Source organism: Adiantum capillus-veneris, chromosome 26, assembly GCF_014529385.1.
Source record: "Adiantum capillus-veneris isolate H3 chromosome 26, ASM1452938v2, whole genome shotgun sequence".
Taxonomy (NCBI): Eukaryota; Viridiplantae; Streptophyta; class Polypodiopsida; order Polypodiales; family Pteridaceae; genus Adiantum; species Adiantum capillus-veneris.
Genome location: NC_140956.1, coordinates 106,883,924 through 106,895,570, shown reverse-complemented (window position 1 = coordinate 106,895,570; position 11,647 = coordinate 106,883,924). Strand labels below are relative to the sequence as shown.

General features: G+C 44.9%; 1 protein-coding gene across 2 annotated transcripts in view; it reads left to right on the top strand.

The window, feature by feature from the left end:
• Nucleotides 1-1,061: 1,061 nt before the first annotated feature.
• Nucleotides 1,062-11,647, top strand: part of LOC147423956 (uncharacterized) — a 44,216-nt gene continuing 33,630 nt past the window's right edge. For both annotated transcript variants that reach the window (XM_086502177.1, XM_086502178.1), the window contains exons 1-3: nt 1,062-1,169; nt 1,427-1,729; nt 2,390-2,592. In XM_086502177.1, the coding sequence (XP_086358303.1) occupies nt 1,133-1,169; nt 1,427-1,729; nt 2,390-2,592 (543 nt within the window). In that variant the 5' untranslated portion in view covers nt 1,062-1,132. The remainder of the gene's footprint in view (nt 1,170-1,426; nt 1,730-2,389; nt 2,593-11,647) is intronic.

The following is an 11,647-nucleotide window of genomic DNA, read 5'->3' as shown; positions in this document are numbered from 1 at the left end:
GCAGCAGAGGGTCACAATTTACAGCAGTTCGTTGCATGTCATCGCTTGGAATGCGATGAGATTTTCAGCTAGGGGCTATTGAGAGGAGATATTGTGCTTGGTAGTTCTTTGGTCGATATGTATGCCAAATGTGGTGCGCTTGAGAAAGCAAAAGAACTGCTTGAGGAGCTTTTGCCTAAAATTTGCCTCTTGGAGTACACTAAATATTGTAATTAATCTTTTTATTCCACTATTCTTCATGCATTTTATTCAAACCTCTGACAATCCTAACTCTCTCATGTTTCATTGCAAACAGATCAAGAGAAACTTGGACACATCTCCTCTACATTTGCAACGGCGACATATTACAACGTGCGGTGAGTAAGAAGTGCCACATTCTGGTCTTGAACGTTGAGAACACAGTAAAAAAGAACACACCGAAAATTGCATACTGCCGTGGGAATGGCACGTTCCCTCGCATTATAAAAATTGGGGAGGACTGTGCAAACTCCCCCGTGCAAGGACACTAGCATGTTTTCTTTTTTCACTATAAAATAAGAATGAAAGAATACATACAAATAATGAGATTACTCTCAGAACCTTCAACATTGTGCTATTATTTTTCTAACGCTTCGTACTTATTCTTTGCAAGGGACATTGGGAAAATCAGCTATCTCTTGCCTCTTTCTAGCTCGAAAACCCATAGCAACACAATCCAGCACCAGGTACATGGTTGTTTCAAATGCTTGCATTGTTCGTTGCTCTCTCTCTCTCTCTCTCTCTCTGCTTTCACTTCTATGTTCTTGCTTACTAATGTATACTCTTGTTCAATGCTTGCTCTCAATTCAATGGGAAGCTCTCTCTCTAATTGCAATCACCTTGAAGGCTTGTACCGTTCCACCAGTTTGTTATTCACTTGCTGTCATGCAGGCTAACGAAGCCCTCTAGTTAGAATTACGTACGTGAAGTTTCACTTTAACATTCTAAAACAATAAAATGCAAGAAAAGTCAAGATATATCAGGAAGTGAAATAAACATTTAAGGTAAATTTTCATCATGGCCCTGAACATTTCAGTTTGCCAAAATTAGCGCGAGTTGTAAAACGCAAGCAAAGTGTACTCACGTCGGCTCAGACTCCAGAGAGAGTTGCTCGATGAGGAGAGCAGCTTCGAAGCTTCTTCATCCACACGGTGCGCGTCTGTGCTACGAACTGGGAACCCTGCACACAAGGGTTTCACGCGCGCACGCGCACACACACGCACTTTTTTTTTGTAAACACACACAGAGGCGTGCATCTGAGTTGGAAGGACATTTCTGTCGTAGGAGACGGTAACTGATGGTTCTAAGAAGGCACAGCTTCATCTTGCATGGGCACTAATCTTCATTAGGGATGGATCATTTCTATGTTTCTTGCGTTCTTTTGTTCAAGTCTTTTTTCATTATACAGGCTCAGACTTTACATTAAAAAAGGTCCCTCCAGTCGCTTCCCTCCAAGGATTCTCTTCGGTTTTCTTGAAGAAAAGTTTTGCAAGGGGATTTCCTGATACATCTAATTCGGATGAAAGTGATGGAGATGAGAAAGAGAAGATACATAAAGGTTGCGGCAATGGCAAAAAAAAGCCTAGTAAAGGGCAAGTTGCAGAGAGTGATGAGGATGATGAGAAGGTGGGAAGGTGGAACTCTCAGCTTGCATGGCTCAACAACATCCTGGAGTCTGCATTGAGCTTGTATAAGCGAGCTTTGCCCCCAGGCATGCAACTTTGACTGCTGCTTTGTTGGTATTTGCTTCTATCTTTCAGCCTCCACATAGAAATTGTCAAGTTTTTTTGGTCTTGGCAATTTCAAGGGTTTCTTAGAGTTTCACTATGTTCAAGCAGGCTACCTTTTAGGGCTTTTTAGTTTAAGAGAATATTCTTATGAGAGAATGGGTTGTTAGTGAGATACGTACTGTCATCAACGAGAGAAAGAAGTTGAAAGTGCAAAATAAGAGCAGGCAGGAATGAGTTGTGTCAACTCTCTGCACTTCCCGTTTTCGAAACTTAGTGGGCAGCTTTGTTTAAATTGCCAGACTTAGAAGTCTGATGAATAAGCATATACAAAGACTTAGAATATGCCATAACAATACAAGATCTAGACAAGGTTTCAATTTGAGAGATTTGATTACTATCAGGGCTACCTTATTTAAAAATTGCAAATGCCATGCTTTGTTTTAAGTAGCTTAGCTTTGTCTTGGTTTGTTGGTTGGCTTTCCCCTTGAAAGCTTATTTTTCTTTTTGGATGTCTCACTTGCAATGGCAGTTATTTTCTTAATGTTAAAAAAAGTAGTTCATAAGGAGTTAGATGCATTAAGTTGGCTTTTTTCTGATTCCCATCTTTTGTAAACAATTTGCATACCTACTTTATTGCATAGGTGAATCTGAAAAAACAGCAAAGCCTGCTATGACTCGATCTCTTGTCGATATTGCTCTTAATTTGCACAAAAGCACAATGACTGGCATGCAACAATGGAGCCTTGGTGACCTTACCTTTGGACTCTATCTCTTGTCCTTGCGTCATGCTTCGGAGATGGATACCGATACTATAAGTGGCGAACAAATATCTTCTCCAAGCGTGGTATGCTTGTGAAGCTCTCTTTGGTCATCTATAGTTGATTATGATTTATTTTCTAGTTTGAAAGGAAGATATTTAAAATTTGATTTACAATATTATTGTTTTGTTCACTGAGAGACATTATTCAACCTTTCTTGTCTAGACTCCTTGTTTTGTAGAACTTTAAATTGAGGTTAGCCTTGTCATACACAATATCTGAATCCCATCCATAGTCTCCCTATTAGCTTGGCTATATGTATGAAAATGTAGCAAAAGTAATGACGTGTTTGCCCATACGGTGCTGATGTTGCACTTCCACAAATTACACTGCGATTTTTGGCTGCCACATGGCCATGCAAAATTACAGGGCTTTTGGGAGACACCTATTTTTGGACTTTTTGGAGTGCCAACTTTTGGGCTTCCCTATTTTTCACTTGTACCTTTTAAGTATGTGCCTTCCTTGACAGTTGTACTCTATTCTTATCAATACAAAAGGAAGTATTGAAAGGGGCCCCAGACTTTGGGGCAAGTGTATTTAGCAAAGTTACTTGGTACGGGAACGGGGAACAGAATGGGGGGCTCCGGAACAGTATCAGAATGGGAAGGGGGAGACCGGAACGGGAACGCCGGAACGGTCCACTAAAAAACGCTGAAATCAGCCTCAAAACAGCCTATAATTTAGTAAACAACTATAAGCCAAGCTTCTAACATCTAGTTGCACAATGAGAATCATGTTTAGGCATGTTTCAACATGTCGCTTGTGCGCGTTAGTGGTTGCGGATGTAAATTGTAATGAGACACCTCATAACATACTAAGCGCATCACAAATAACATCATCTAAGAAGTGCAAAGATTGAAGAGTTCAATAGACAAAAAGATGGAGCAAAAGACCATGAAGGATCCTTATGCAAGGAGGTGCAAAGGGAGTTGTGGTATGAACCGCTTGAGCTCGCTGCTGGTACCCGCACCGCCCCTTGCCATCGCTGAACTCTCTCGCCCTCGTGCAGCTTCTTCCACCCCCACCTCTTGCGTGTTGCCATCTTGCCTGCCCCAGCACGTTGAGCCCTGCGCGTAACCCCCCGTCCGACCCCCAACCTCAGCGTGCTGCCCCCCTGCCCAACACCTGCCCGTTGCCCCCAGCCCGTTGCTCGTCGCATTCCCCCCCCCCTTCGACCCTCGCCTCCTTTGATTCACTTTCGCTCGCCTTCTCAGTAGCAGACACAGATGGCAGGTTTGCTTCGCCTCAGAGGGACTTGACGGAACTCCCCTCGCTCGACCCCGTGGAACCCACTATCCGACTTGCTCTTTTGCCGACAGAGCCCTCGAGCTTAGAGGTGGAGGTGGCGTGCCTTTAGGCCACCTCGATTATCTGCAAGATCATCGGCAGTCGTCCAATTGCAGAGGTACGTGACCTTCTGCAGGCCCGCCTTTTAGCAGAGGTAGGGAAGATTATTGACATCGAGCTTCTCGGGCGAGGATACTATCAAATAGAGTTTGAGACTCTCGAGATGGCGGCCAAGGTCATCTCGATGAGCCCATTGGCCATCCAAGCGGTTAGAGCTCATTTCCGACAGTGGCGCCATGGTTTTGATCTTGCAGCGGATGTTCTTGTCGAGGAGGCAGACTTGCCTATTTCGATTTGCTTCCCTGGCTTGCGGAGGGAGTGCTTACCGCTTCTTTCCAGGATTGGTTCCAAGATCGGGACAGTCTTGAAGACCTCGTGCACGGTAGCTTCGGTTGCAGCCAAGGTTCGGTGTGCCTTCAGTACGCGTTCTGGTTTGTGACACCCATACTCTCCTGAAGGTGGTCCTTCTACCTAGGGTGAGTGGGGGTTGGTTACACCAGAGGGTTGAGTATTCGGGACTCTCGAACCAATGCTTCATTTACAGGGAGATGGGCCACTTAGCAAAGGCCTCTCCTCACAGGAGATCTCGACTTAAGCGCATGCGCAACCTCCAAAGGCTGAGCATGCCCGGTAGCCAGGTACCCAAGACACATGCTGGTACCTCGACCGAGGCCAGCGATTAGACAACTGACGGCTGGCAGCAGGTGTCTGGCCGCCGTCGTCAGTGACGGGCTTGCCACACTGCCTCCCCTGGTGGACGACCTCTTGCAGCTCAGTGGCATTGGGTTCCGACAGGGAACCATTTCGACCCTGTAAGACCTTGTAAGGATTCTAGTTACTAATCCTGTAACAGACTTGGACACTCCAAGTCAAGAATCAACCGCGACAGCACCAAATAACCACTTCAAAACAATTCACAGATCACAATAGATTTGCACTGGCCCGGCGGAGTTCCGTGCCTAGAGATATTGGCCCCAAAGACTGGCGCCCCTTTCGGTATTTCTTTTTGTATTAATCAATCATCAAAGTACAAGAGAGCGGTTAGGGTTTCACTCTCAGACTCTGCGTCCAGATGCTCTGAGAAGTGAAGCCCTCACCACTTATTTAAAGATACAAGGGATGCCCAAAAGCAGAGCCCCAAAAGCTTGAAAGCAAAAGCAGATTCTCTCTCTCTCTCAATGAGAGTCAGTAAAAAGCAAGTTCTCTTTTTCTCTTTCTTTCTCCCAAATCAAAGCGAAAAGCTGAGATTTGCGTTTTTTTTAATTTATAAATATTCTGCCTCCGCGATTTCCGGAAATTAGGGTTTCTGGCAGAAATTAGGGTTTGCAGGAATTTTAGGGTTTCTGGCAGAAATTAGGGTTTCTGCTGTCCGCCACGTCATCACTTTGTGACATACCCCCCTCTTGAAAGCATTGTAATCGACCGCGATTACGCCTGCAAAACCGACAAAAGCCACAAACCGTCTTAGCAGACACTGACTGTTAGTACCTACGTACTAGGAACACACATCTAGCACATGTACAAAATCGACAGTCACATCACATGACATCACAGGACCTCACCAGACATCACAGGACATCACATGACATTCAACATTCATTCGGATCTTAGACCATGATTTATCGGCAATGTAGCTAGCAATCACATCTAGGTCCAATCGGGACCTCATCGATGTCCGATTGACTAACCCCTATTGCAACCATGTCTATTCGAGATCAATTAGACCAAAATGCTGCAGTCATTTCGTCTATCAGTTCCTGCACTCACAAGAAGTCAAGAACAAATCAGTATCATAATCAGGAATTCCATTTCATAAAGTCATCCAGCAGAATACTGTCAGCTCTCAGTATCCCTGAAGCTCAAAGAGACATCAGTGACTTTAGTATCAAAATTGAGGCATCTGTTGACAAAGGAGCGGAGTAACTCCCCTCTTGTGCATCCCACTGCACCAGATCTTCGGCCAAGCTGAGTTTCTGGGTTCCGTTTGGAGTAGACTATGCTAAACCAAAACATCGAGGTAAAGTTTCACAATCCGAGGAGTATCTGCTAGGTCCTCCTCCTCCATCCACTTCGCATCAAATGCAGGAAAGTTCTTGAACTAAACCAAGAACCGCCTTCGGACTTTACCTTTCTTCGTATCGTTATGTGCCAAAATCTGTTCACGAACAAGGATCTCCTCGTTTTCTTCCACTTCGGGTTGCTCATCAGGCTCCCCATCATCAGGCACATCACCCTTAACAGGGTTCAAGAGACTCACATGCAATGCATTATGAATCCTCCAAGTATCTGCCAGTTTCAATCAGAAGGAGACATCATTTATCTTGTCAGTGATATGGACAGGTCCGTAGGATCACATACTAAGCTTTGGAAAAAGCCTCTCCTTTCCCTTTTTCTTTCTTAGGCGTGCCTTCTCAAAAGTAAAGAGCACCCAATCATCCTCCAATTTCAAGTCGCGACGATGGCGATCCGCTGCCTTTTTCTGTCGTTCTTGAGACTCCTGCAAAGTCTCGCGAACCTTGGCAAAAGCTGTATCCAAATCTCGCGAATATTTATCCGCTTCAAATATCTAATCTTTCGTGCTCAGGAAGGATGGAACCTTCGCAGCACTTTCAACAATCTCACATGGCGTCTTCCCTGTCGAAGAGTGTATCGTGTTATTATAGGCAAATTCCACCAAAGGTAAGTTCTTTTCCCATTGAGTCTTGTGATCCAAGATACAAGACTTCAATAAATCTAAAATCACTGAATTGGCAATCTCAAATTGCCCGTCAGTCTGCAAGTGGAACGATGACGAGAACTGCAACTGCGTGCCAATGTTCTCCCAAATTGCCTTCCAAAACAAACTCATAAATCTGGGGTCTCTGTCGGAGACAATCGTCTTAGACGTGCCATGTAATCGGAAAATCATCGTGATCTTTCTGTGTTCTCGGGAGATAAAAAATGAAATCCATTGCAATACTTTCCCAGGGGTGGGTGGGTACGGGTAAAGGTTGTAACAATCCCTGTGCCTTATGCCTGTCAAACTTGACCTTCTGGCATACCAAGCAACTGCGCACAAACTCTTCCACATCGTTTTTGAGTCTCGGCCCAAAGAAGTATCTCTCTACCCCCTTCATGGTGGTAGCAATGCCGCGGTGACCCGTAAAAGGTGGACAGTGGCATTCAGTCATAACCTTATCCCCCAACGGCTGTGTAACGCACAACATAGTCTGTTTCATCAAGTAGCCTTCCCTAAGGGAGTATCCAGCTACTGTCTCCCCATCCCGTATCCGTGTGAAAATATCTGCAAAATCTGTATCCGTGGCATACCGATCGACCATATCCTCGAAGCTCCTATGATGTATCGCGGAAATAGCCAGAACCAACGGTTTCCAAGACAAAGTATCTGCCACCACATTCTTCTTTCCCTGCACATGGACAATCTGGAAGTGGAACTGTGACAAGATGTTCGCCCACCGCATCTGCTTTTCCAAAAGCTGCTTCTGTGACAAGAAGTAGCGCAAACTCTGATGGTCTGTAAAGACAGTAAAATCCGCTCCGAGTAGGTAATGCCGCCACTGAGTAAGAGCGTGGATAACCGCCAAAAGCTCTTTCCCATAGATCTGTGCTGTCATCTCCGGCCTAGAGAACAAACGGCTCTCGTAAGCTATGACATGGCCTTCTTGCATCAAGACCGCACCTAGACTACGACCACAAGCATCACAATATACTTCAAATGACTTCTGCAAGTCCGGCAAAGTCAAAATAGGTCCCGTAGTCAATTTCTCTTTCAATGTCCGAAAGGCAGTCACCTCTGTGGGTCCCCACGAAAAAGGTACTCCTTTCTGTGTCAAGGTATGCAAAGGGGAAGCAACCTCTGCAAACTGTCGTATGAACCGCCTGTAGTACGAACACAGTCCCAAGAAGCTTCTAACTTCATGGACATCCTCAAATCGGGCCAATCACGGATAGTCTCTATCTTGGCCGGGTCCATTTGCACTCCTGCTGTGTTGACACAATGTGTCCCAAAAAGTGAATCTCTGGTAGGAAAAAAATCACTTTTCTTTGCATTAATCACTAACGTGTGATATCGTAATGCCTGAAAGACTTGATGATCTGTGTGTTCTGCCTCATTCTTGGAGAAAACAATGATGTCGTCAAACAAATAGCCTGTACTCTCGAAAAATCCTGTCCATCATCCGGTTAAATGTCGTAGGGGCATTGGTTAAGCAAAAAGGCATCACCAAAAACTCAAATAACCCAAAAGTTGTCCGAAAAGCTGTCTTGTAGACATCTCCTGGCGCTATCCTGATCTGATGATATCCACTCTTCAAGTCAATCCTGCTAAAGCACGAGGATCCCTGTAACCTGTCAAGTATATCATCAATCCTAGGAATCGGAAATTTGTTCTTGATGGTGATTTCGTTGAGAGTGCTATAATCGATGCACATTCTCCAAGATCCGTCTTTCTTCAAAACCAACAACACTGGAGAGCAATACGGTGAAGTACTAGGCTGGACAAGACCCTTTTCCAAGAGGTCTTTCACCGGGCTCATAATCTTTTCATTCTGTACTCGGCTCACACGATAAGGTGGCCGATTCGGTGGCGTGCTTCCAGGTATCAGATCAATGGTTTGATCTTCAGGCCCTCTGAAAAGCAATCGGCATGAGTGTGGAGAAAAATCTTGGCGTTCTTTTGATCAGGTCAAAACATATTCAACCTTTATCCATCGTTCAGTTCTCTTCCAAAAGAATGAGTAAGAAACTGAAGTTCATCAAGTACAATCTCTAAGCCCTTCATTTATCAAAGTCGCTTTCTTGGCCCGGTAGTCAACCACGGCGTAGTTCTTGTGGTACCAAGGGATCCCGAGTAGAACGTCACTCGCGTGCTCTGAACACCCCTGTCATTGCAAACAAAGTTTGCCAATGCTCGGTGTAATGGCAACATCCCATCCGAGTGCCAGTCGAACTACCTCCGCCTATGGCGTCAGTCTGTTGGGCGTAATTTCCAAATCGAGCCGCCAATTCCAAGTGAAAAGAAGTTGGCCTTGGCTCCTTCAAAAGAGCTTCCTGATCCTTCACTTTGCCCCAAAAGCGGCAAAGTTTGTACTTTCATTCATTAGATTCGGTGCAGGTCCCACGCCATGTGGTACCAGTTCTGCTTTTCTATCTGCCTTTTCTACCACATTCCTCAGCTGCTCTCGAACTCTCAGGCCTGTCGTCGTCTTTATCATTCTGTTCTTTCTGTGCCTTTTTTGGTCACTTCGAGGAGATATGTCCATGTTCCCCGCATCCAAAGCACTTCCCCTCTCTGATGAAGCGAGCTCTCCTCAAGAGTAGGCTTGGGTCGTGCATCCTTTTTCTCTCGTTTGCTCTTTTTCTTTCTACTTTCATTCCCAGAAGTCTGCTCGGCTCATTGTGTCATGGCCTCATCTGTGGGGTAGGTCAGACTGCCAGAGTGAATGGCAAAGCCCCGCTTCGCATGACTCATCAACTCCTGAATAGAAGTTGACTTCTGTTCCAAGCAGTGATCTCGGATCTCTGTAGGTAGACCCAAGGTAAACCGCTCAATCTGTTCTCTGAACGAGATCTTCTTGAATGAAGAGGTTGGTAGAAAAGAGCTCCAGAATCTTTCACAATAAGAATTGATTGTATCTTTCTTGGTCATCCGAAGATGGTTCCAAGCAGCTCGTACATCTCGTTCATATTCTTGCGTCAACCAAGAAGAAATAAAAAGCTTCTTAAATTTCAGCCATTTAACTGACGCACTCTTGTTAAAAGAAGCGTGGACCACCAAGTACGAGCATTCCCCTTAAGGTAAGAGGTAGCTCTCCGAATCTTGGAGGCTCTGAAGAGCGTCCTCCCGCGAAAGCGATGTCAAACTGCCGTATAAAAGACAAAGCCTTCGAAGCATCTGAGTATCCTGAAAAAGTATCAAACTTGATCGAGTGGCCACCTTCCTTAAACTCTCGGACTTTCTTGCTTTTATCTTCGAGAAAGTCATATTGGTTGGCTTTGTAAAAATTCTTCTTGTTCGCATAAAACTTTCCGTCATCGGAATCTGAGCTGTCTGTAGAGGAGTCCTCGGTAGAACTGTCAGTCTCTGGGCGAGATGTAGCCTTCTTTGCCTTTTTCTTGCCCTTTCCAAAGCTTTGTGTCATGCTTCGCTTTTTGCTTTTTCTGTCTTCTTCGCTCTAATCCGAGGAGCTAGAAGAACTGTCAGAAGAAGAAGAAGAAGAACTGGGTACTCCTTCAAATCGAACACGCTTCTTCTGTTTCTTTGCCTTGTCAAATGTCGACCGACGACCCAAATATCCCGGGAAGTCAGTGCCTTTCTTCTGCTTTTTGCCGTGCTTTTTGCCTTTCTTTTGCACGTCGAAAAGCTGAGCAATCCGTGCATCAACCACGTTCTCCAGTTCCTTCTCCGTATATTCCTTGGAGGCAAAAAGGTTTCTTGAGAGCGGGTTTCAGGAGTGGTGTTGTGGTTCTTTGCCACTCCATCTATACCTCTTCCAAAGAGGTCCGGTTCATATATTGTGCCATCTTCGGATCCTTGGCAAAATTGAGCATCATCTTTGTTGCATCGCCAATCAATTGAGGACGCTCCATCTCTCTTTGCTCCGCCTGAGTAGGCCGAGGCGGGCCATACTCTCTGTCTGAATCTTCGTTGTGATCCCAGGCCGCATCTCCAGATGCAGAGGGAGTCGACTGATCATTGCCTGAAGCCATAGGTGCTGCGGAAAAAAATTTTCGGGGATCGGATTTCCCGTAGAAGAGAAATTGGCCGTCCTCTGATACCACTGTAACAGACTTGGACACTCCAAGTCAAGAATCAACCGCGACAGCACCAAATAACCACGTCAAAACAATTCACAGATCACAATAGATTTGCACTGGCCCGGCGGAGTTCCGTGCCTAGAGATATTGGCCCCAAAGACTGGCGCCCCTTTCGGTATTTCTTTTTGTATTAATCAATCATCAAAGTACAAGAGAGCGGTTAGGGTTTCACTCTCAGACTCTGCGTCCAGATGCTCTGAGAAGTGAAGCCCTCACCACTTATTTAAAGATACAAGGGATGCCCAAAAGCAGAGCCCCAAAAGCTTGAAAGCAAAAGCAGATTCTCTCTCTCTCTCTCTCAATGAGAGTCAGTAAAAAGCAAGTTCTCTTTTTCTCTTTCTTTCTCCCAAATCAAAGCGAAAAGCTGAGATTTGTTTTAAAAAAAAAAAAAAATAATAAAAAAAATTCCGCCTCCGCGATTTCCGGAAATTAGGGTTTTTGGCAGAAATTAGGGTTTGCAGGAATTTTAGGGTTTCTGGCAGAAATTAGGATTTTTGCTGTCTGCCACGTCATCACTTTGTGACAAATCCTTAATTAAGTACTTAAACTCATGATTAAGACTTAAGAAACTTGAACTTGACTCAGAGATAAGACTCAGAAGACTCTGTGTTTGATTCATTCATTCATTGATTGAAATGTTTTACGAGGGCGTTTATAGAAATTGAAGCGACATGATGAAGAGACATGACCATAAGTCAAAAGACATGACTCTAGGCCAATATCGTGTCCCTCTGCTGTAGAGTCGTGACCCTTCGGCGTAAAAGGTGCAACCATTTGTTGAAGAGGCATGGCTAATCGCCGAATAGGTGCGATTCTTGAGCGAAGAGATGCATCCTTCCAAAAATTGGGGGCCTCGATTTGGTGCGTCTTCGTATCTGCAAAGAATCAAGTGAAGAAGGTAATACAAGACAAAGAATA